We start from the raw sequence: 24,476 nt of genomic DNA, 5'->3' as shown, positions 1-24,476 counted from the left end.
TATATATATATATATTTTAAAGATTTTATTTTTATTCATTCGACAGAGATAGAGACAGCCAGCGAGAGAGGGAACACAAGCAGTGGGAGTGGGAGAGGAAGAAGCAGGCTCATAGCAGAGGAGCCTGATGTGGGGATCGATCCCATAACACCGGAATCACGCCCTGAGCCAAAGGCAGATGCTTAACCGCTGTGCCATCAGGTGCCCCTGTTTTATATGTTTTGTGCATGCACAGCTTGGGGGTCACTTCATACACAGAACTAGGGGATGCTTTTTCAGTTCTCTCATTTCTCCGGGATTTCCCCCACTCTCCTGCTACCAAGGGTCCTTTTTCCTGGTCTTCTACAGATGGGGCTTCTTAAGAGTTTTAGCCACCTGTGCCACCACATAGTTCTGTGGAGACTGGGACTGCCCTTGGGGAAAAGACATATTAAAAGAAGAGAAAGAAAAAACTAACAGGAATTCCAACCCTTCTCTCTGGTAACCCCCACCCACCCTGTCCACTCATTCTTTAGGCCACAGGGTCTACTTTTCCCAGTATCTTTGGCCAGGATGAGCTTTCTTTGGGGGTGGCAGGTGCTTATATTGACCTCTGTTGCCTACAGTGCAGTGCCTTGAGATGGAGCCATCCTCAGAGCAGGGTCAGAAGAGAGGGGAAAAAAAAAAGAGTGTAAAGGAATAACCAAAAATGGGCTGTTCATGTAAAATGTCAATGCTTTTAGAAACAGACAACCAGATTGGTAGCTGAACTGGTGGCTGAACTGGTTCAGTTTGCTTTCTGATCAGAAACAAATTACTCAACCTCCCCGCATTTCATATTCCCTTATTAAAAGAGGGAGGGAGCGACATATGAACAGACAGAATTAGATGATCACATGGAGAGAGACTGCAAATAATCAGACTATCTTCTGTAGAGTAATGTATTTTCTTTGAAAAGCAGAAAGATGATGGAAGAGTAAATGACAGTGGAGAAAGGACCTAAAAAAAAAACAAAACAAACTACAAAAACACCAAAACCCATCTTAAACCCAGTGTTAAGCTTCAAGGGAACTTTGGGGAACCCTACAATTGTTTTAGGGAGTTTGGACTCCATAGCTGATTGGCGCACAGTGGAGATGCAGGAGCCCTTAGCTTTAATTTGCCTTAAGAAATGGAAGTTGTAGAGCACCTAAGGGTTAAAATCTGGAGACCTGGAGAAAATTAAAGTGTTTCCAAAAATATACTATCAAAAAGAAAGTGAGATTTTTTTTCTTTGATCCTTAACATTAACCCATGTCAACATTCAGCTTTTTGACACCAAAAGGAAAAGCAATGACAGAACCAAAACAATCAAAGATAACTTCCTCAGTTTATTTTTCCCAACTTCAGAAATCAACAGTTTAAATAAAAGCCACTTTTGTGGCACCTGGCTGGCTCAGTCAGTAAAGCATGCGACTCTTAATCTTGGGGTTGTGAGTTCAAGCCCCACACTGGGTGTAGAGAGTACTTAAAAATAAAATCTTAAAACAAAACAAAACTAAAAAGCACTTTAAAATATGGTAGGGTAGGTAACTGATATTAAGCTAGTCAGGAAGAATAAAAATATTCCCTAGAGGGGCCCCTGGGTGACTCAGTCGTTAAGCGTCTGCCTTCGGCTCAGGGCGTGATCCTGGCGTTTTGGGATCGAGCCCCATGTCAGGCTCCTACACTGGGAGCCTGCTTCTTCCTCTCCCACTCCCCCTGCCTGTGTTCCCTCTCTCGCTGGCTGTCTCTCTCTGTCAAATAAATAAATAAAAAAAAAAAAAAAAAAAAAAAAAAATTCCCCTAGAGAAAAATTTATTAGGAGCCAAATCACAAGTCACGAATAAAATAAAAATTAAAAAGCATATGAATATTCATTATTTAATTAACAAACATTAAACACACCACCAATGTTCCAAGTACAACAGGAAAATCAATTCACATTTGAAAATAAAGAACTGCCCTGTGCCTTGATATTGGTTCTTTATTTAAGTAAGCATTTCCACCCACAATTTTTAGGCTAAGAAACCACCATAGAAGGGAGAAGAGCAAGACAGGAGAAAAATCTGTACACTGCATGAAAGTAAAATAGGAAAACTACCTTTATGTATCCTGATAATTTATTATTTTTAAAAGGAAGATCTTGCTTGTAGAGAAAATTACCTCTATTTTCCTGATCCTGATTACCAACCTGCTTACCTCTCCAAGGAGGAGAATCTAAAAAAAGACCACCAACAAAGTCAGCCGGGAGAAACGACGGAGAAAGAGCCACAAAAACTGCAGAAATTGAAACTGGCAGACAGAGACCATAAGATGGCCCTTATAGTTTAAATAACAGACAACAGAAAATTTCTGCAGGGACAGAAAACTATAAAAGGTAATTGAGCAGTTTTTTTTAAAAAAAGAACCAAACAGAACTTCTAGGACTGAAAAATACAATCAAAATTAAAAACAAAATGGATGACCGTTAATATAAAAAAACTGATGAAGTAAACTAGAATATGGGCAGGAGAAATGATGCAGAATAAAGCATGATGAGACAAAAACAACTGGAAAATACAGAAAAGAGGGTCTTAAACATAGAAGGCAGAGTAAGTCCGCTATGCTTAATGAGAATCCCCACAGAAGAGAATGGGGAAAGAGGCAATACGTGAAGGAGTAGTATCGAGACTTTCTTAGAACTAAGAAAAGACCCCAATCTAGACTCAAAGAGCTAAACAAACCCCAAACAAGATTGATAAAAGAAATCCATATCCACATAATTAAACTTCGTAAAATGAAAGCAGATAAAGATTTCTTTTAAAGCTGCAATGTTTAGTTTAGTCTGATGGTTGACTCAACAGCAACAAGGGAAGTTTGAAGAGAGTAGAAAACTATATCCAATGAAAGATAATGAAGGCCAAATTAGAATTTTACATTCAGCAAAAATATTTTGCAGATTGAGAGCAAAATATATTTTCAAAGAAATCATGAGCAAGTGTGCCACCAGTGGACTCTCACAAAATGAAATTCTAAAGCATTTCAGGCGGGAAGAAATTTAGCCCAGATGGTAAGCCTGAGATACAAAAATAAAGAGCAAAGAAGGTGAAATATGTGTATGGGTAAATACAAAATAAGAGTCTTGCAGAATTAAAAGACATTTATGTAAATGACAACAGAATTAAAGTACGTAACAGAAATAAAATAAGTGACCACAGTAGCCAAACTGGGAATTAGAGTTGTTCTACTTATTAGAACATAACAACTGTATAATAAATAATTCCCAAAACTTACTAGCATAAACCATCCATGTTCATGGATTCTGTGGGTCAGGAATTTGGCAGGACAGCAAGGATGGCTTGTTTCTGCTCCATCAAGCTTTGGGTTTGGAATCATCTGAACTTGCTTAATCATGTTGGACACCTGATGCTGGCTGTAGGTTGGGGACTTGAGTTTCTCCGTATGGGTTACTTTAGGCTTCCTTGTGACATGGTGTCTGGAATCCAAGGGCGAGCTTTCCAAGAGGGAGTGAGAGAGCCAAGTAGAAGTCACATAGCCTTTTGTGACCTAACCTCAAATGCTGTAGTTACATATGATGCATTATGTTATATTAGTTAGGGCAATCATAAATTCTTGTTCAGGTTCAAAGAGAGTGAAAATAGATGGTCTCTTATGGGGGTTGGAGGAGGCTGCAAGATTCTAGAAGAGCATGTGAGACTGGAAACCGTGTCATGGCCATTTTTGGAAACTAAAATCAGCAAAAGATAAGATATCGATTAAATTTAGTCTGGCTTAATCTGAATGTGCAAACTATAAATACAGGGTAATCATCAAAAGACAAACACCACTGAACTAGAAAAAGAAAAAGGGTATGTATAGCTTAGGAAAAGAGAAACCGTATCATGTATATTAATGAAGAGTTTAACATAAAGAATTTGTTAAACAGGTTTTGGGAGAATTGAAAACATCAGCAAGGGACACGGCTATTACAGGGATGAGGATGACATTATTAGAATCTGGAAGCCTAGAAGAGATACCCTGCAGAGTGCCAGAGAAAAGCTAGAGCCTAAGAACCAACCAGAGATTACTGGAAGAAAAGCCACTGTTGAGGGGATGCTGACAATGTCGGGAAGCAAAAATGGCAAGGGGAAAAGTTTCTTTTCCCTTTCTCCAGCTTTCCAGTCCTCCTCCTAGTGCCACGTATTTAGGGAACCTAAAGGAAGCCAAACGGCAAAAGAGAAATGCAGTTTGCAAAGTTCTAGAATACAAAAGGGTTTCTAGAGTTGAGAGATAATAATAGTAATCGGCCTATGGAATAAAAAACTATAAAAAAATTTTAAAATGCAAGAGAATAGAGAGAAAGAATCATAGAACTGCCTAGACAAAAACAAACACAAACAAAAAAAGAAAATCAAACCAAACCAAACCCCATAAAATAAAATGTCAGAACTAAACCTAAATATATCAGCAATTACAGTAAATGTACATGGCCTAAGTGTTTCAGTTAAAATGCAGAGATTATCAAATTGGGTTAAAAAGAACCCCTAAAATACAAACTCTATGTTTAGAAATGAAGAAACACTGAAAAAAAATCTAAAAAACCTGAGTTGCAGAGGAACTCTTAATGGAAAGAGAATATTTTAACTATTAACCATATATGTGTCAAAACTTGTGGAATATGGCTACAATAGTAAACAGAACATCATATAATTATATTATAGTAATATAGAGATATTTATAATTTTTAATTTTAAATGTGTATATTGAAAGACAGGCTGAAAATCAATGAGGTAAGTATCCAGCTCAAGAAGTTAGAAACAGCACTAGTTAAAGAAAAAGAAAGGAAACCCAAAGAAAATAGGAAAAATATTAATAAGAGCAGGAAACGATGGGGTAGAAAGCAAACACACAAGAGAGAGGATTAACAAAAATAAAATTCTGGATCTTAGAAAAGACTAAACACTGTCCTTATTTGAAGTTTATACAGTATATCCGAATTAATTTGCAAATAATTTATAAGAATCATTAGAATTTAGTATGTTTCCAGATACAGAATACAAATTTTATTTAACACATAATCAAAAGGATAAAAAGTGGGCTACATAATTTGAATTAACATTCTTACTTGAGAATATCTAGAAAAGGTGGGCAAAATGTATTTAAAAAATGCTGGATGGCATTGGAGACCCATGTTAGTGAATGGTCAGACTAACATCTGGAAGAAATTCATAAAAGTGAACCATTCATTTGGATCACTTGGGCCCTAGGAGCTTTTGCAGATTTGTAAGAGTCCACTGAGAGGCTGAGGAGAGTTAAGGGACGAGTAATTGAAAGGTAGAGTCCAGTGCCAGCCAAGAGGTAGTAGCCCTGGTAACCCTAATCTATACTTTGAACCCAACCCTAAAGGGCTGTAGGAGTAAGGGTAAACAGGAAGTAAGAGGAGTAGTAGTCTATAGCTCAACTCTGAGTCACATGGATAACTCCTAAAATCTTGACTCTGGAATTGGTCTTGAGGTACTAGTGGCCAAGTGCCTCTGTGGAGGATGAAAATGCTATGTAGGACATCAAGTTATTTCTAAAAGCAACTTTTCAAATATAATATTGGCATACAATTAAAGATAACCATACACACAAAGATGTAAAATAACGTTTAGCTGAAATAAAAGAAAAATAAAAACAGACCCACAGGAGAAGTCCAGATTTGGGATTAAACACACACTATAAAATAATACTTTTCATGTTCAGGTAGATAAAAGATTGAAAATTTCAGCAAGACAACTGGAAACTGTGAAAGTGACAGAATTTGCATATTTGTAATTATAGAAATTTGAGAACTGAAAATACAATGGGCTAAGAATAACCGTGATATTCTTATAGAACAATAAGTTGGGAGGACTTGTTCTGCCAAATATAAAAAACAATATATCAGCTACACTGATGAAAATACCATACTAGCACAGGGATAGAAAAGAAACAAAACATTCAGAGATATACACATAAATGGATATATGACTTTGGTGGTAATGCAGAAGAGTGGCACTGAAAAAAGGAACATACTTCATAATTCAATAAATGGTGGTGACACACTTCCCAGCATACACAAAATTAATTCCTCATGAACTGAAAACTGAAAATGTGAAAGGCAAAGTTAACGCCTTTAGAAGACAATGTACAGGGGAGTACCTTCATGACCCTGGACAGAGAACAATATTTTAAGCAACTCACAAAATACACTAACCTTAAAACAAAAGACTGATACTTAGTACCCAACCACTGAGAAACTCTTTTTAGCAAAGATCATAAATAGAGGGAGAAGATATTTGGAAACATACAGCTAACTAAAAACAGGACTTTTAAGATCTTCTATAAATCAATGAGGAAAAAGACTAACACAAGTGAAAAATGGGCAAAAGAATTGAAAAGACACTTTGCAAAAAAGAAAGTCAAAGTCGCCAGCACACTTAGAAAAAGGTGCTCAATTTCACTAGTAGTTAGGGAATACAGAGTAAAACTTCAATGTCCTACAACTGCACATCCTCCAGACTGCCAAAATTAAAAAAAATCTGGTAATACCAGTGTCGAGCAAGGTGTGGAAACACAGGCTATCTCTACTGCTAAGGCAACAGTCCGTTACTGCCTAATAAAATTTAAGATGTGAATACCTATGACCAAGTAATTCCATTCCTAGGTATATACCTTAGTTGCACTAGGAAATACATACAATATGTTCATTGAGGAACTGTGATTGCCCCAAACTAAAAACATCTCATAGTCAACAGGATATATAAATAAGTTGTGGTGTATTCATGCAAAGGTAGACTACACAACAATGATGAATAAAGTGTGACTGTAAGCAACAATATGGATGATGCTCATGCTGAACGAAAGCAGCAGCCACAAAAAAAATACAGTCCGATCCCATTTACATCAAGTTCAGAAACCATCAAAAAGTAAACTATATTACTTAAGTACATGGTAGGTAGTTAACACTATAAATAAAAACTAAGAATTATCACAAAAGGTAGGATAGTGGTATTGCCAGAGAGTATGTGTAGGGAAGCTGGCTGATTGAGAAGGGGCTATGAGGGACATTTCTGGTCTGCTGTCAACGTTCTATTGATTTGACAGCTGGATACACAAGCCCTTACTTTAAAATTAATCCTTAGGGGCGCCTGGGTGGCACAGCGGTTAAGCGTCTGCCTTCGGCTCAGGGCGTGATCCCGGCGTTACGGGATCGAGCCCCACATCAGGCTCTTCCACTATGAGCCTGCTTCTTCCTCTCCCACTCCCCCTGCTTGTGTTCCCTCTCTCGCTGGCTGTCTCTATCTCTGTCGAATGAATAAATAAATAAAATCTTAAAAAAAAAAATAAAATAAAATTAATCCTTAAACTGTATATTTATATTCTATATACTCTTTTGTATACATATATTTGAATATATATTCCTCAACTTAAAAAACAAAGCTAAGAAATGGCAAGAGAAAAATGAACACTGAAAATTACCTATTAATTACTTACTCTAATCCCCACGATTTCAACTTCCTGATTTTGGTTTGGATTTGTTGCAAATAAAACAGTTAAATTCATACCTACTGACTGTATACAAAATGATTATTTACTTACAATCACAATGATTTTTTTTGTAATTTTAATTTTTGTTCATTATAATTGAATTATTACGTCAAGAGATTTTTCCTTAAGATCTCAAAAGAACAATTTTCTGTCATTTTACTAATTATAAATTATAAAAGAGTAGACTCTAAACATTGCACTTTTTTATGCCTTCTCATTGGCATCACCAGGGAGTGTTATGTTAGACAAAAAATAAAAACAAAGATATGGATCTATTTCTAAGTTCTAGCTTTCAGACAATTTAGAGGAAATTACTGATGAGTATCAAAAAAGTTTTGAACTCTAAAAAGGGATATACTTTAAGGGTGCCTGGTTGGTTCAGTTGGTACAGCATGTGACTCTTGATCTCAGGGTTGTGAGTTCAAGCCCCACATTGGGTGTGAAGCCTACTAAAAATAAAATAAAAATCTAAAAAAATGGAGTATATTTTAGATATCCCCAACCAACAGTGTGAGATTTACCAGATCTTCTAGGTTTTACACAGTCACCATTTCTCAATTGTTTTCACAGAATTTCCAGGAGCCAAAAGCACTTTGAAGTAATGTTCTTCTACACTCAATGACTGTTACATCTCCATGATTGCCAACTTGAAAATCAGAAAACACCAAAGAAACATTACTCACAAAATGAACAGCAAAACTGGAATCTCTGGAGTCAACCATGGAACAGGATTTACAAAGATACTGTCAAATTTCTTAATTTATTTTTAATAAGTAAAAAAATCACTCAGTGGTACCATACAAAATCAAATAATTTTCGCACCTGGTATTTTAATCACCAAAAGTGATCTCATGGTACAGAAATAAAACAGATAATGAAAAAAAATTGTCATTAATTTCACACCCTGGCTTTCCAGCTTAGCAGAACTACATAGAGATTAATGGCAATAACCACTACCTACAGGGGAAAAAAAAGCAATGATAAAATTGGTTTCAGGTTTAATCACAAAATGAACTTAATCCTTGTTGGTTTTGTTTATGTCTATTAAAGCACTGATCACTATAAATAAGAACTGATAGCATGTTTCCAAATTTACTTCTAAAAAGATGTGGGGATTTAGATAAAATATAAGCAGCTATTAGATCATAGTTGAGGATTACTGAATGGCTACTTGGAAAACATCAGTTACTATCATACAAAGCAAAATGAAAATGGGGAAAAGGCTTCTCACAGAAAAGTCCTTTTATTATTGCTAGCCTCAAGAGTTCTAAGCCATAGAGCTCTGAAGTTCCTGAATTCAATTTTAAGGAATTTTAAACATTATACTTGAACAAAAATTACTTATTTCAAGGGTATCCATCTCTTTTAAATTCACCCTGTCCACCTATCTTTGTCTCCAATGCAGAGTATCCTTTTATTCATTCAAATTCACCTTCTACTCCCAAATATATTTTCCCAATTGGACGATACTTTTACAAAAGAATGAAACAATACAGCTGGTTGACAAAGTAATTTCAACTATTTATAAATGAAATAAAAGGAAACTTAAGTAGAGAGTATAAAAAGATATCAAATAGGAGTAATACTGATGTAAATCTAGTCTTGAGTTTATCAAAGTACCCATTAACCGCCTGAACAGATCAGACTAAAAGCAGCTAGAGGGAAGTGACTTCCTATGGTTACAAAATGCCAACTGCTTTAGAATGCATGATAGCCTTAGAAATAAAAGAAATACTTGCTGTTTTAACCAAGTTTACAGTGTTGAGTACATTTTACATCATTTTAATGAAAGCATTTATATGAATTTTCTGTAGTATCTCCAATCAGAAAACAGAAAGTTTCTATCAGTAAAGACCTAAAAAAATAAATTTTTATCTTTGTCAATTCCCTTTCTGGGAATGCAGAATAAAATAGCATGTTTCCCTTTAAAATAAAATGTCTTTTTTCTGTCCATTAGGTTGCTGGAAGAAAAAAAATCAAGACTCAACTAGTAATGATTTTTTTTAATTTCTAGTTTTCATCTACTTCTAAGGACACTCCCTTTACAAAACCTTTTAGTCTTATATACTATGACAATCAGGTTTAGAGTTCCAAATAAATAAAATAGCCACATTAGAAGGCATATTGAAGAATCAAATGCTTAGCCATATTTACCTGTTCACATTCATGGATCCTCTAAGAGGTTGTCAGAGTTCATATAATACTGTTAACACTTAATACATTAAGTTAACGTGTCATCTGACCTACTGCTCATGGGTTACAACACTGATGCTATCAACAGAGATCCTGATTTTTGGGAGATAGTGATATTAACAAACTCCGCTTAAATTAGCAGGACAGTAAACTGTAACCGTACAATTTAAAATGGCTACTCTTCATTCACCGCTACCATCTCTCCTCTTCCCACTGGTGTTAAACTCAAAAGCCTAATTATAAGAGGTGCAGGGTGCCAAACACTATTTTTATAGAAATTGGGTCTCAAATAGTGAACAGCAACAAAAAATTCACCAAGTAAGATTAAACTTTTTGGATAGTTGCATTTGTTACTTTCAATTTCTTGATCTTTTATCTCTTCTGGTGATGGATACAATTTTTTTTTCTTCTTTTCATCCAGAGAGGCTAATACACAATTTTTTTGTAAGCATTATAAAACATCAGTCCAGTTCAAAATTGCTTGTGATCATATCCACATATAAAGCACTAGACAAGTCTAGATTATATTCCAAAACGCTTTAAAATTCTTCACTGTAGTTTTCTACTGATGTTTCCCTTAAATTAAGGCTTCATCAAAGAGAAATCCATAGTATTATGAATTGATTTTTTTTCATTCCTGAATTAAGTGCAATCTTTACAACATCAAGTAGTACTGGAGTAAATTTAAGACAACTTCTGTTAATCAGTGTCATGACTAAAATAGTATCTTACTGGAGGTCCAGGCAAATCTTCATCTCCATCAGTGTCTGGAGCAAATGACACAGTAAGATCCACATATTTCTTTTCAGTAGAAGGTTTCACAAGTTTATGCATTCTAAGAAAGATAATCAAAGACAAATAATTTGGTAAATTCTGTAAAATGAGATTTGCTGTTTAATGTTGCCCAGAGAATGTGAACCTGTGTGCCTAGACTTTACATTTATTTTTATTATTTTTATTTTTTTTTAAAGATTCTATTTATTTATTTGACAGAGAGACAGCCAGTGAGAGAGGGAACACAAGCAGGGGGAGTGGGAGAGGAAGAAGCAGGCTCATAGCAGAGGAGCCTGATGTGGGGCTTGATCCCATAATGCCGAGATCACGCCCTGAGCCTAAGGCAGATGTTTAACCTCTGTGCCACCCAGGCGCCCCTACATTTATTTTTAAATCTAACAATTCACATGCTTTCATATATTATAATTTTTCTTTACTAAAAGCTCTAAACTCAAGACATTCATTAATCTAATAGTGAATCAGTCTGGACTACTGCTAGTAGTAAAGAATATAGACCATTTGTTAAAAGATAATCTCCCCACCCACAAAACCAAAATGTAAGCACTGTTTTTTAAAAATGAATTATCTTCATATTCCCTATAAAGTGTGGATGCATCATAAATTCTTCTCAAGCCATTTCTATGTAAAGAGTAAAAAGCAAATTAGTTTCAAATCTTCAAATGCAAGCTAATCACTGCGAAAGACATTAAGTTTTACCTTTCTGTCATATCCCATGTATATCCTATTCACTAAAAAAACTACTTTGTTGTTGTTGCTATTGTCACGGATACTGTCTCGAATCAAGTTATCATCTATATATCCTTAGATTACTAGATTAGCTTCGAGCCAGCTGTCTTCTATCTCCAATCTACTCTGCTGCCAGAATCCTCTGTAAATCTGATTTTAGTTTCTTGCCTAATAATATTATATATCATATGCCACGTACCTATCTCATGCCAGACTCCGAACTATGTAATCTATTTAAACCTCAATATAGCTCTTTCCATTTTACAAAGAAATTTTGTTCCATTTATAACTTCTCATTCTTTCTACCATTTATTCTTATCATCTCATCCTTAAGTTATTCCAAATGCTGATTTCCCGAACAGATCATGAGTGCTCTTTATTAATTGTATGCTTTTGCATAAACTATTGCTTTTGCCTGATATCCATTTTCAAAAGTAGCTCAAATGAAATCTACCCTAAGAGGAAGGCATGAGTTAGTAATGCCTAAGGTATTCTGTAAAAACCTTTATTATACTAATTATTCAATTACATTTTAATGATTAACATGTCCCTTTCTCATAACAGACTGTGAACTCCTTGAGGGCACAGGCTATTTGATAAAGACGTATAATGGCAAAATAGTAACAGGAGTAAGATTTATGGGCTACCTCTCAGTTGCTATTACACTGCTAATCTTTACTATTATTTTAATGATCAATAGCTACGGGCACAATCATTCCTATTTGTGGATAGAAAACGAAGTTTCAAAAAAGTTCAGTAAGCTACTCAATATGACAAAACAAGTAGCTGGGCATGGATGTGAATCCAGGTCTTTTTGAAGCCAAGCTTGTCTAGCCACTTAATGGGTACTTTGTAAATATCTGGTAAATGAAAAATGTAATAAATGAAAAATATCATTCACAAAGTATATCATGCTGGAGATTCCAAATACTGGCCAACTTATAAAGCACTATTGTGAATTATTTGCAACAAATTTTAAATTCCACTCATCAATATGCTTCAGGACCACACATTCTTTTTTTTTTTTTTTAAAGATTTTATTTATTTATTTGACAGAGAGAGACAGCCAGCGAGAGAGGGAACACAAGCAGGGGGAGTGAGAGAGGAAGAAGCAGGCTCCTAGCGGAGGAGATCCTAGCAGAACGCTGGGATCACGCCCTGAGCTGAAGGCAGACGCTTAACGACTGCGCCACCCAGGCGCCCCAGGACCGCATATTCTACTCTCATCTAGGTAGTATACAGGAAATACTATTATTAATATATTGAAGAGATACTAAGGGATCCTAATGACAAAGTAATATAAGGCAAATTAATGCATTATATGTAATAGCAATTTTGTTTTTTTAAAGTAGAGATCATTAAGCCTGGATTATAGTAATTAAAAGTGATTAATCTCATTAATTGATAATCATAGTTAAAACCTGCAAATGTCAGGGGCGCCTGGGTGGCTCAGTTGGTTAAGCGTCTGCCTTTGGCTTGGGTCATGATCCCAGGGTCCTGGGATCAAGCCCGGCATCAGGCTCCCTGCTCAGCGGGTAGCCTGCTTCTCCCTCTGTGTGCACTCTCTCATCTCTCTCTCTCTAATAAATATACACAAAAAACAAAACAAACAAGCAAAAAAACCCCCCCAAAACCCTTGCATATGTTAAAGTACCTATCATGCAGAAATTCATACAACAAATATTTTTATGCTAACTTTTATTTAATACAAGTTAACATATGTCATTTGACCTGCTGCTCATGGGTTACATCACTGATGCTATCAACAAAGATCCTGATTTTTGGGAGATGGTGCTATTAATAAACTGGTTAAATTAGCAGCGGTAAATCTATTTGATTTCCCAGTATGCATCCACCTTATGTTTTAGTTCTTGTGACTCTTCTGATGTAAGGTTTAATACTTACGTTAACTTCAATCTTTTTGCATGACCAGGCATTACAGGAACATAAAGCATCTTGACTCCCTGTACCACCATTGTTGGCTCAATTCCGTACTTCTCCTAAAAGTAAATACCCAAAAGAGAAACAATCAGAGCTATGTCCAGATATAAAGGGCTGGGTGACAATGTTTTACAACCAATAAAAAGACAGCAAATTTCTCCTAAATATTATTTATGAAAACCTCCAACTAATGAAGTAAATAAATGTCTCACTTTGACTGCATTTATGAAATCCAAGAGGGTGAAGTCTTCTTTTCCATGTATAGTCCATCTGTCCCAAATTGTAAATGATATTCCATTTCTGTTGTAGAAAAATATTCAAAACATTTTAATATTTTTCCCTTTAGTAATAATAAAAAGCCCCATAAGTCCATTATTTGTGATTTAGCTACATAATAACACAGAGGAAAAAGAAAAATACAACTTATTTCTCCATTACACCATACAAGGTAACCACTTTTACCAGTACACCTTGTTGATCGTTCCAGTGTCTCATAATAAATCTGTGCGCCTTAACAAGAGAGTTCTCTAACGGCTGCATGGGTTTCACTGTGTGGATGTTCTAGTTCCCTATTACTGCACAGTTGGGTTGTTGCAATCTTTGGCTATGATAAACAGTGAATATCTTGATAAATATTTCATTTGAGATGAGTGCAAATGTGTCTGAAAATCTGAAATATTGCACTGATTTCCATTATGGATTATACTATTCTATATTCCTATCAGTAGTGATGTATGAGGAGAATGTTTTCTCACTCTTGCCAAAACAGGGATTTTCAAGTTTTGGATATTGCCATTTTGAAAGTGAAAAATGGAGGTCCAGGAGAACTGTTTTGCTCTGTCACATAATTTTTGGAACCAGATTCTAAATCGCATGATACATCAGTCAGACGTTATAGTGCCTTAACTCATCTGAATTAGGAAAACAGATGAAATCATAAGAAAGTACAATGCTAAATAATGTGGCAGATTAAATATTATGAGAGTTCTATGGCTAGTTTAGTCATAAATGCTTTGCCTAAAGCAAAAGAATAAAATTGGACCACTATCTTACACCATACAAAAATTAACTCAAGGGGTTCCTGACTAGCTCAGTCGGTACAGCATGTGACTCCTGATCTCGGGGTTGTAAGTCTGAGCCCCATATTGGGTGTAGAGATTACTTAAAAATAAAATAAAAAAAAATAATTAACTCAAAATGGATTAAAGACCTGCATATAAGACCCGAAACCATAAAGCTCCTATAAGAAAACACAGGTGGTAATAAAGCTTTCTCTTTTTTTTAAAAGATTTTATTTATTTATGCGACAGAGAGACAGCCAGCGAGAGAGGGAACACAGCAGGGGAGTGGGAGAGGAAGAAGCAGGCTCCCAGCGGAGGAGCCCGATGTGGGACTCGATCCCGGAACGACGGGATCACGCCCTGAGCCGAAGGCAGACGCTTAACGACTGTGTTACGCAAGCGCCCCCAATAAAGCTTTCATGACATCAGGCTTGGTGATGGTTTTTTACATTTGGTACCAAAAGCAAAAGTAGACGAATGGGACTATATCAAACTAAAAAGCTTCTGCATAGCAAAGAAAACCATCAACAAAATGAAAAGGTAGACAACGGGGTGCTCAGCTGGTTAAGCATCTGCCTTCGGCTAGGGTCATGGTCCCAGGGTCCTGGGACTGAGCCCCACATTAGGCTCCCTGCTCAGTAGGGAGCCTGCTTTTCCCTCTCCCTCTGCCGTTCCTCCTGCTTGTGCTGTCAAATAAATAAATAAAATCTTTAAAAAAAAAAGGCAGACAAAATGAACAGTGGTTAATTGCACAAACTAATAATCTTACATAAAAGAAATCTAGAAGTAGGCAAATCAGGGATGTTCCATTTGTTTCATAAAGTTGCTAGTGATCCAGGCTTCTTGCACTCACTATTGGGAGGCAGTTTTTCATGACATTTCTACATGTCTTATGACAGCTTTTATCTAGAAGTATCTTTTCAGGGCGCCTGGGTGGCTCAGTCAGTTAAGCATCTGCCTTCAGCTCAGGTCATGATCCCAGAGTCCTGGAATTGAGTCCCATGTCAGGCTCCTGGCTCAGCGGGAAGTCTGTGTCTCTGCCCCTCCCCTGGCTCATGCTGTCTCTTTCTCTCTCTCTGTCTCTTCAATAAATAAATGAAATCTTAAAACAAAACAAAACAAAACAAAACAAAAAGAAAAACAGAAAAACAAAAAGTAGAAATATCTTTTCAAGGATTTTTTTTTCGGAATAAACAGCTTGTCTCCCTTCAGGTCAGAGGGCAGTTCTGATTCCTGGACAAGGTAATAAAGATAATGCCACTCCGCTGGGCAACAACTGGTCAGATTTGTCAGTAGTCTTTGTATAAAATCGGGGCGTTCTTAAGCTCAGTATTCCTTAGCTGTGACACAGATCTGTTGCATGTGCACTATCAACTTGGATCCTCTGCACTATCCGCATGGGACTTAAAGGGCAAGAGAAAACAGTGTAAACATGAAGCTCATGTTACCAGCTATGACAGAAGTAATAAACTGTCTGAATTAAAAAAAGAAAAGAGAAGAAAAGAAAAAAGAAAAGGCAACCTACTGAATGGAAATAGATATTTGCAAATCATGTATCTGATAAGGGGTGACTATCCAAAATATATAAAGAACTTGAAGATACACAGATGGCCAACAGGTACATGAAAAGGTGCTCAACATCACTAAACATCAGGAAAATGCAAATCAAAACCATCATGAGGTATCACCTCACACCTGCTAGAATGGCTAGTATTAAAAACAAGAAATAACAAGTGTTGGAAATAGTATGGAGGTTCCTTAAAATATTAAAAACAGAATTACCATATGATCCAGCAATTCCACTCCTGGGTATTTATCCAAAGAAAATGAAAGCAATAACTCCAAAATATATCAGCACCCCCATGTTCATTGAAGCATTATTTATAATAGCTAAGGTATTGATACAGAAACAACATGGATAAAGAAAACGTCTCTCTCTCTCTCTCACACACACACACACACAAACTATAATTCATTCATAAAAAGAAATCTTGGTATTTGGAATAATATTAGCATTATGCTAAGTGAAATAAGTTAGACAGAGAAAGACAAATAAATACCTGTATGATCTCACTTTTATGTGGAATCTTAAAAAACAAACCCTGACATTGAGCTCACAGATACAGACAACAGATTGGTAGTTGCCAAAGGTGGGGCTGGGGCATGAGCAAAATGGGTGAAAACAGTCAAACGGTTCCAGTTTATAAAATTAATCATGGGTATGTAATGTGCAGCATGGTGACTATAGTTAATAATACTATACTGTATAGTTGAAAGTTGCTAAGAGAACAGATCTTAAAAGATCTTATTACAAGGAAAAAAAGAGGCTATGGTGATGATGTTGACCGGGATTACTGTTGTGATCATGTCTTAATAACATACAGGTGTTGAGTCACTGTGTTGCACACCTGAAACTAATCTAACACATGTCAATTATTTCTGAAAGAAAGAAAGAAAGAAAGAGAAAAAGAAAAAGAAAGAAATGCTTCATGAAGATGGGATTTTGACCTAGTCTTGAAGTGATGGCAAGGATCACTATCTATGTATCTATGAAAATATATATAGATATATATATATCACTCATATTCATTCACTCATATCACATATCACTTGTATATACATGAGGAAAGGAGAGGTGAAACTACAATTTTCTCCTTTTAGAAGGTAAACATTTTATTTCATTATGCGAGAGAAATAGACCTTCATGCATACCTGATTTCCGTTCTTTTTACTTCAGATGTCTCTGTAAACACTATAATTGGAATGGCTAAGTTAAGGAAACAATTTTTGTAAGCCTCAAATGGATAGCCACCAGCTACCTTGATCATCTCCAACGCAACCTAGATAAAAAGAAGGTGATCTGAGTATAAAGAGCCCAAACCTATTCATGACTTTAAATGCATCTACTTAATTTTCCTAAATTCTTCTCAAGCATTTCTCTGTAAAGAGTAAAAGCAGTTACTAGGTTGAAATAGTAGGAATTTCTTATAAATCTGTCCACTTTTAGCATATCTTATACTTTCAAACTTTTCACCTGTTCTATATGCGGTGAGCAAAGTTATTAAAAAAATTATTTGGGTCATGTCATCTTCCTATTTTGGAAGATAGCATAACTCAAGAAATACAATAGTCTAAAACAATTTAATATACGGGCAGATAATTACACAGCTTCTAAGTATAACACTATAGTACAGCAAAGCAACCAGGGCCAGCCTAAAGATTCTGAATCATTAAGGAAAGATTAAATTGTAAGAAATCTGCATCACTAACAGGAATTACATTTTTTAAGGCAAAGAACTAAAATCCAATACAATCAAAGAGCAACCATTAGAGCAATTCGTCTTATTCAAGAAAAATACAGTACCTGCTTTATATGGAGGATACAAGAATGATTAAGAGGATTTACTGCTTATAAGAAAAATTATACTGTCTTGACACAGGTTAATTTTATGTTAAAATGTCTTTATGTCTGTAAAGCTTCAAAATGTGGACTACCTTATTTTCAGAAATATTGAACTTTAAAATGTAAGATCAATATGGATCCCTCCCTCTCTAAGATCTCTGAGTGACTGGCTGGGGTGGTACAATGGGGAAAACAGGTTAAGAGACAATGAAAAGATATATTTCCATTCAAAGAATAATAAACTCACCAAGCCAGAAACCGCAGCAGTGGATGTTGCTATAGCAGGTATAATTTTACCAGCTATGCGCTTTGTTTTGAAACGGTCAGCTGGTTCAATGCTATACATTTTTGCACGAAGGTTTGATGCAGCTGTAATGAAGTCTATGTGTCCGTTACGATCATCATCTTTTTCAAATGAAAGCACTGCCATCTGAAGATCACCTGATCACAACCAAAAAAATAAAGTTTTGTAGTAATTTGTAAAGGTTTTATTAGGTAAAAAGCAATCTGGATTCACTATTCTTAAATATTCCTTTATGTTTTAAATGACTGAAATACAATAGAAAAATCCAGGAAAATGAAGTTATTGAAGGATACGAAAATGATGGCTTTGGTATCACTGAATCAGAGAAGTTTCTATACCAAAAATAATCTAAAACATGGAAAATAAGAAAGCTATGTACCTCATCTGATAGTAAGCTGTTTATGAATAAAACTGTTAACACTGGGTAGTGTTCTAAAGTTGATTCCATAAATACTACTGTGAAACATTTTGCCTCTGATAACTAAGTACAGAGTAAGTTAATCTAATAAAAATATGTATCAGTTTGGAATATTTCTAGATTACTGTTTCTCAAAAACCATTCTGTAGATAGGTGTAGTTTTATCTGTTATGAAATGAGAAAGAAATGGAATTTTTTCTAGAATTGTAATGATTAAATTAACATATTTATATTTTATTTACAAAATAAATAGTTGGCTAACCTAGGTTCTTTTTTCCAGAATTTTAGTGGTTTGTGCATAAATATCCTGAAAGTCTGGAAACTGCTGATTTATGTAATAAAAGATGGTGAGCAGGTCTAAAAAATAAGCAAATGGCTCTGATTTTAAAGAATACAAGTTCGGTTTCCTTATGTTTAAAACCATTTAACAAGGATGTATACAGGTCAAGTTGTATTCCCCTTGTATAACTATGGAGACTAATAAGCCAGAAAGAAATCTGTCAATGGTTTTTTATCCTAGAGTGACTTCACTGGGTCTAAGTGTTAGTCTATATAGGAACTCCATTTTTTTTTTTTTTTAAAGATTTTATTTATTTATTCGACAGAGATAGAGACAGCCAGTGAGAGAGGGAACACAAGTAGGGGGAGTGGGAGAGGAAGAAGCAGGCTCATAGTGGAAGAACCTGATGTGGGGCTCGATCCCGTAACGCCGGGATCACGCCCTGAGCCGAAGGCAGATGCTTAACTGCTGTGCCACCCAGGCGCCCCGGAACTCCATTTTTTTTTAAAGTATTTTTTTTTTTTTTAAAGATTTTATTTATTGGACAGAAACACAGCGACATAGAACACCAGCAGGGGGAGTGGGAGAGGGAGAAGCAGGCTTCCCGTGGAGCAGGGAGTCCGATGCAGGGCTTGATCCCAGGATCCTGGGATCATGACCTGAGCCGAAGGCAGACGCTTAACAACTGAGCCACCCAGGTGCCCCAGGAACTCCATTTTTTTTGCTCATTATGTTGGCCATGAGTTAAAAAGGATTCTACACAGTAGAATCTTAAGGACTAAACCAATCAGAACGACAATAAAGCAGACTTACATTTCAGCAACAGATGGTAGAGCAAGGGTTAAAAAAATAATTTAGTCACAGTTAAAGATGAACAGTGACTTTCATATGATCATGAAATCAACTAACATCATTATTATTATAGTTATTATTTAGTCCCATAAGCTTTTGGGTATAGAGTTTATTGAAAATAAAAATTCCCTCCAGTTCAAAGCATTTTTATAAAGATTTCCCCTTACTTGTGGTAGCTTTATTAGATGAAATAGCCTTTTCTAGTTGGAAAACAGCATTCCTCTCATCTTCACTGCTAATAGGAACATGGTCTGGTTTCCTTGCAGTTTCATCTGTTTGAACAACCTTTAAATACATGGACATATATTCCTTAATGTTATCATATCCTGTACCTAAGTTTGATTACCATATACGTTTTACCAAATAAGTCACACAGATACTCCCTCTATCTAGTTTAATCACATTATTTTTTATATATGTTTTTAAATCACTGAAATATACCAAAAATCCAGGAAAGTGAAGTTATTGAAAGATAGGAAAATGATGGCTTTGATATCACTAAATCAGGGTATGGAGCCTAATACAGGGCTCGAACTCACAATCGTGAGATCAAGACCTGAGCCCAGATTAAAAGTCAGATACTTGTGACTCATGAGTCACCAGGTGTCCCTAGTTTAATCACATTATTAATCATTATGGTCCAATGTATTTTACACCTTCCATTGTTAAGTAATATGTTATTTATGTATTTGTTTTATTATCTATCTCCTCACACTGATATGTAAACTCTTAGAACAGGGATCTTTATCTTTTTTTTTTTTTTTTTAAGATTTTTATTTATTCAACAGAGAGAGACAGCCAGCCAGAGAGGGAACACAAGCAGGGGGAGTGGGAGAGGAAGAAGAAGGCTCCCAGCGGAACAGCCTGATGTGGGGCTCGATCCCAGAACGCTGGGATCCCGCCCTGAACCGAAGGCAGACGCTTAACGACTGCGCCACCCAGGCGCCCCATGGGATCTTTATCTTGTTCACTGAGAGAACTTCAATATATTTAAAACAAATTTGCTTGTGTTAAAATATTCACTGAATAGTTTATAAGAACTGTGTTCATATAGATCTCTTTTAAAATTCCACAGCAGAATGAAGTTAGTATTAATAGTCTACAATTCTGACAAATCTACCTCAAACCAAATTGCATAGCTCTAACTACTGCAGAGCTATTTTCTGTCTCCAAAGAAATCCATAAAATACATAATGGGGCATCCTTTAAATATTTATTGATTGCTGACAAGAAGCTGTTTCCTAACGAATATGTCTTCCTTCATATAGATGCATGCTTAGAGCAGAACATCTAAATAATTTATCTTTAAGAAATTACTCATTAGACATTCTGCAAGGGCAGTAAAGTTAATATTTTCAAACCAAAAAAATATCTATATCATCACAAATTAAAAATACTATTTCTTTGTATAGTACACATTCAACTTGTGTTTTTACAGATTAAGTGTTCTTATAAGTATTTAAGAAATAGTAAAGAGTCAAGGAAGCAGAAACTTTTATTTGCCAGAATGTCTAGTTGATATTTTTGGCATCTGTTAACTGTAAGTGCTAGACTCTGAAGTTTCAGTGTGAGTTGCTTCAGGGAGTTGTGAAAAGCTCAAAATTCATGTTAAAACTAAAACTGCAGCTAAATTGCTCAGGATAATTTATTACCCCAAAACTTTGATAGAGAAAGAAGCAATTCACACCTTAAAACATTGAAGAGCAATAAAGAGTAGTAAGGATATTCATACATGTTTCTTTGGCCTCTGTCTAGCAGTTCTGTCTACTAGGAACATGTGCTGGGAACCTTCTCTTTAAAAAAATTATTTGAATAGAGTTGATACACAATATTACATTACTTTCAGGTGTACAACACAGTGATTCAATTTCTCCATAAGTCATGCTGTGCTCACTGTAAGTGTAACTACCATCTACCACCAAACAATGCTATTACAGTATCATTGACTATATTCCCTATGCTGTGCCTTTTATTTCCTTGACCTACTCATTCCATAACTGGAAACTCCTTTATATAGGAATTCTGTTTACCTTTCTGTTCTTTTACTCTTGATAAGCTACAAGTCATGAACATTTCATTCAGCACACCCATTTACTTGTACAATATCAAACAGTTACAAATTTTCCTTTTTCCTGAAAGTGCAGAGTGGAAGACTGCACATACCACTTCCTGCTTGAATTTTATAGGGAGGCAATCACTATTCCATATTTTTCAATACAGCTAGAGGGTAAGGGGAACAAAAGACTGTTTTGTAGATGATTTTTAGAGTGTATAAAAAGGTATATAATGAGCATGTGAAAAATAAAAATACTTAGTATTTTCAAACTTTCCTATTTACCCTACCTAAATTTCATGTTGCATCTTTATTAATACTCCTTATCTCTTTTTCCTTCCAACATATTTGCCCAGCAAAATCCCAACCCTAGTTATATCCAATTTTCCAGCTATTTTCCAGCAGCACCCCGGCATTTTAAATGCCTTTTTTCCCCAGACACATTTAGTATAAATACATTAAGTGGATTAACAGTAAGTGGACTCTCAGTGCTGTCTCAAAATTCTACCTCATCTTCTAGTAAGTAACTTTCCCATTCCTCTGAGCAATTATTTCACACCTTTTTTCCTCTGTTCAAACTTCCTTTAACTTCTCCTCCTCCTCATCCTGGAGCGATTAAGCATGCTTCTTATTTCAACTAAGAAAATAACAAGCTTTTTTCTCTTACACTCCAATTCTAATCCCTTTCAAATCCTGTCAGGACTATTACAACATATACAAGAATCCAATCCCTTATCACAAATTACCTGTTACCTACTACTTCATTCAAAACACCATCATCGTTTGCCTATAACCTCCTAAGAGCTTTTCATGATTCCTCTCTCATGTCCCGTATAATCATTCTTAACACAACAGCCAGAGTCATCCTTTTAAATATAAGCCAGACTGTGTCCTCTGCTTAAAATCATTCACTGGATTATCTCATAATAAAACATTAAGTACTTATCATAACCCCAAATATCTCTCCTATCTCACTGTCTACCACTCTTCTTGCATATTCTCCTTCAGAAAAATCCTGGCCTTCAATGTCTTTCAAGGCCTTTCTCTGAACTTGTTATTGTTTGTGTTTAACCACATAATAGCATGGTTCACTCTATCACTTCCTTCAGCCTTCTGCTCAATTGGTACTATATCAGAGAGGCTTTCCCCTTTAGCCCACATAAAAATTACAACAGCTCCATCACCTTTTATTTCTTTTCCTTGTTTTATTTCTAGTTCTTAGCACTATGCCCATATTGCAGTATTATATAACAGCATTTTTTTTTAATAGTCCACTTCTGGCCCAATAGAATATAACTTCCATAAGAACAAGACTTTTGTTGAGTTCACTGTGGGATTCTCCCGGTTTAGAATGGGACTTGATAAAAGTAAAAGTTCAATAACTACTTGCTGTGAATAAATTTCTAAACATACCTTGTTAGAAGGTTTGAATTCTTGAATCTTTACTTCAGAAAGAATATTCAAGAGGGCATCTGCTGATAAGTCCTGTTTTTTTAAAGAGTAATTTTATGAACAAACATCTTTTAAATTCTGAATTCTAAAGCTAAAAAATCCTAAAAAGGTCCTTTATCATACTAAACTATTTGAATCATTTATCATCGGACCATTTAGACCACATCGACTTGTGACATTTACCCTTATTCTATAAAATGCCATTCAAAAAGGGTGGGAGGCAGGGGTGGTGTGTACGAAAAATTACTTATTAGTCAACAAACTTGAAATCTTAGTTCTTCCCATAAATTTTTAAAAAGGTAGTTTTAGGGCTAGTTGTATCAGACTGAGTGCTCTGGGATTAGGGACTATCTTGTCATTGTTTTATAAAGTTCCCTGCACAAAGTTATACTCAATAAATACTGACTCCATAAATAAAATACATAAATAAATGGAATTCATATCTTTGGAAGCAGGAAAATATTTAAATGGTTCAAGATGAACTTAGACGAATTCAAGGCTATCAGATCTATATTCATTATTAAGAAGCTGCTTAGGATAAACCGAGACATACTGTTTTTGAGGTCACCTATATTCTTATCACAAAATTGTCACTCTTCTTACAAAGAATACCAGACTGAATGGCAGTATTTTAACCAGTCATTTATGGTATATTTTATCATTAACTCCAAAAAGGATTAATTTACATAGGCATTTTTATCTGGGTCCAAAAGAGCCAGTGTTAATTATGACTCTGGTTCCTATTTCCCCATTCAGCCTACCTAAAAGTATAGCAATTTATTTGGCTCTATTTTGTATCTGTGAGGAAAAAAAATCACGAATGCAGATCTGCCTCTCAATTAAACTGTATGAGACCCTTTATATGTTAGTCGATAAAGATGATGTCTGAGGGAATAGGTAGGATAAGGGTTAAGAAATGTCAATATGGGAAAGCATTTTAAATTTCCTGAAATTTGAAGATATAAGTTGTTATCACAAAATAAATCAAATGTTAACAAAGAGAATCTCTAAGGAATATTTAAAAATTGCTATGAAATCGTTCACTTTGGGTTTTCAGAATAATTATGATAATTGAAGCTAAAAGGTTAAAAATGTTTTAAAAATAAAAACAAGCCTTACAAACACTTGTTTCATTCCTTTAGAAAGAAAAAATCTGACTTTCCTCTACTTAGTAATGCTGCTACAAGATTTTAGCTTCTGCTATGTTAGAGTGGACAATACAACAAAACAAAGTTTACATCAAAGAACGATTCTTGTAACATAACATATTTTGATCACGCAATTAGCTGGTAGGTCACCGAATTTTTTCCTGGTTTTGTATCACTTCCTAGAGCTTGAAGGTTATCTTACCTCTTCTGTAAATGGAATGCAATAGACTGCAGCATATAGTTTTGCAGCATTTAGAAGAAAACTGAAGTGCCTTTTGAAATTAAAAAATAAGGCAAAG

The 24,476-nt window shown here is 35.4% G+C and overlaps 2 protein-coding genes across 2 annotated transcripts in view; one reads left to right on the top strand and one right to left on the bottom strand.

Moving 5' to 3' along the window:
• Positions 1 to 8,421, top strand: part of STAP1 (signal transducing adaptor family member 1) — a 44,628-nt gene extending 36,207 nt beyond the window's left edge. The window contains exon 9 of the mRNA XM_008708698.2: positions 8,122 to 8,421. Within this exon, the coding sequence (XP_008706920.1) occupies positions 8,122 to 8,153 (32 nt within the window). The 3' untranslated portion in view covers positions 8,154 to 8,421. The remainder of the gene's footprint in view (positions 1 to 8,121) is intronic.
• Positions 8,293 to 24,476, bottom strand: part of LOC103679194 (ubiquitin-like modifier-activating enzyme 6) — a 61,300-nt gene continuing 45,116 nt past the window's right edge. The window contains exons 23-30 of the mRNA XM_040624906.1: positions 24,380 to 24,449; positions 22,991 to 23,062; positions 19,692 to 19,809; positions 17,918 to 18,111; positions 16,980 to 17,107; positions 13,419 to 13,506; positions 13,171 to 13,265; positions 8,293 to 10,579 (exon numbers count right to left, since the gene is read on the bottom strand). Coding sequence (XP_040480840.1) covers positions 10,444 to 10,579; positions 13,171 to 13,265; positions 13,419 to 13,506; positions 16,980 to 17,107; positions 17,918 to 18,111; positions 19,692 to 19,809; positions 22,991 to 23,062; positions 24,380 to 24,449 — 901 coding nt within the window. The 3' untranslated portion in view covers positions 8,293 to 10,443. The remainder of the gene's footprint in view (positions 10,580 to 13,170; positions 13,266 to 13,418; positions 13,507 to 16,979; positions 17,108 to 17,917; positions 18,112 to 19,691; positions 19,810 to 22,990; positions 23,063 to 24,379; positions 24,450 to 24,476) is intronic.

This window comes from Ursus maritimus, unplaced genomic scaffold (genome assembly GCF_017311325.1).
Source record: "Ursus maritimus isolate PB19 unplaced genomic scaffold, ASM1731132v1 scaffold_8, whole genome shotgun sequence".
Lineage (NCBI taxonomy): Eukaryota > Metazoa > Chordata > Mammalia > Carnivora > Ursidae > Ursus > Ursus maritimus.
This window is presented reverse-complemented; position numbering and strand designations above follow the sequence as displayed.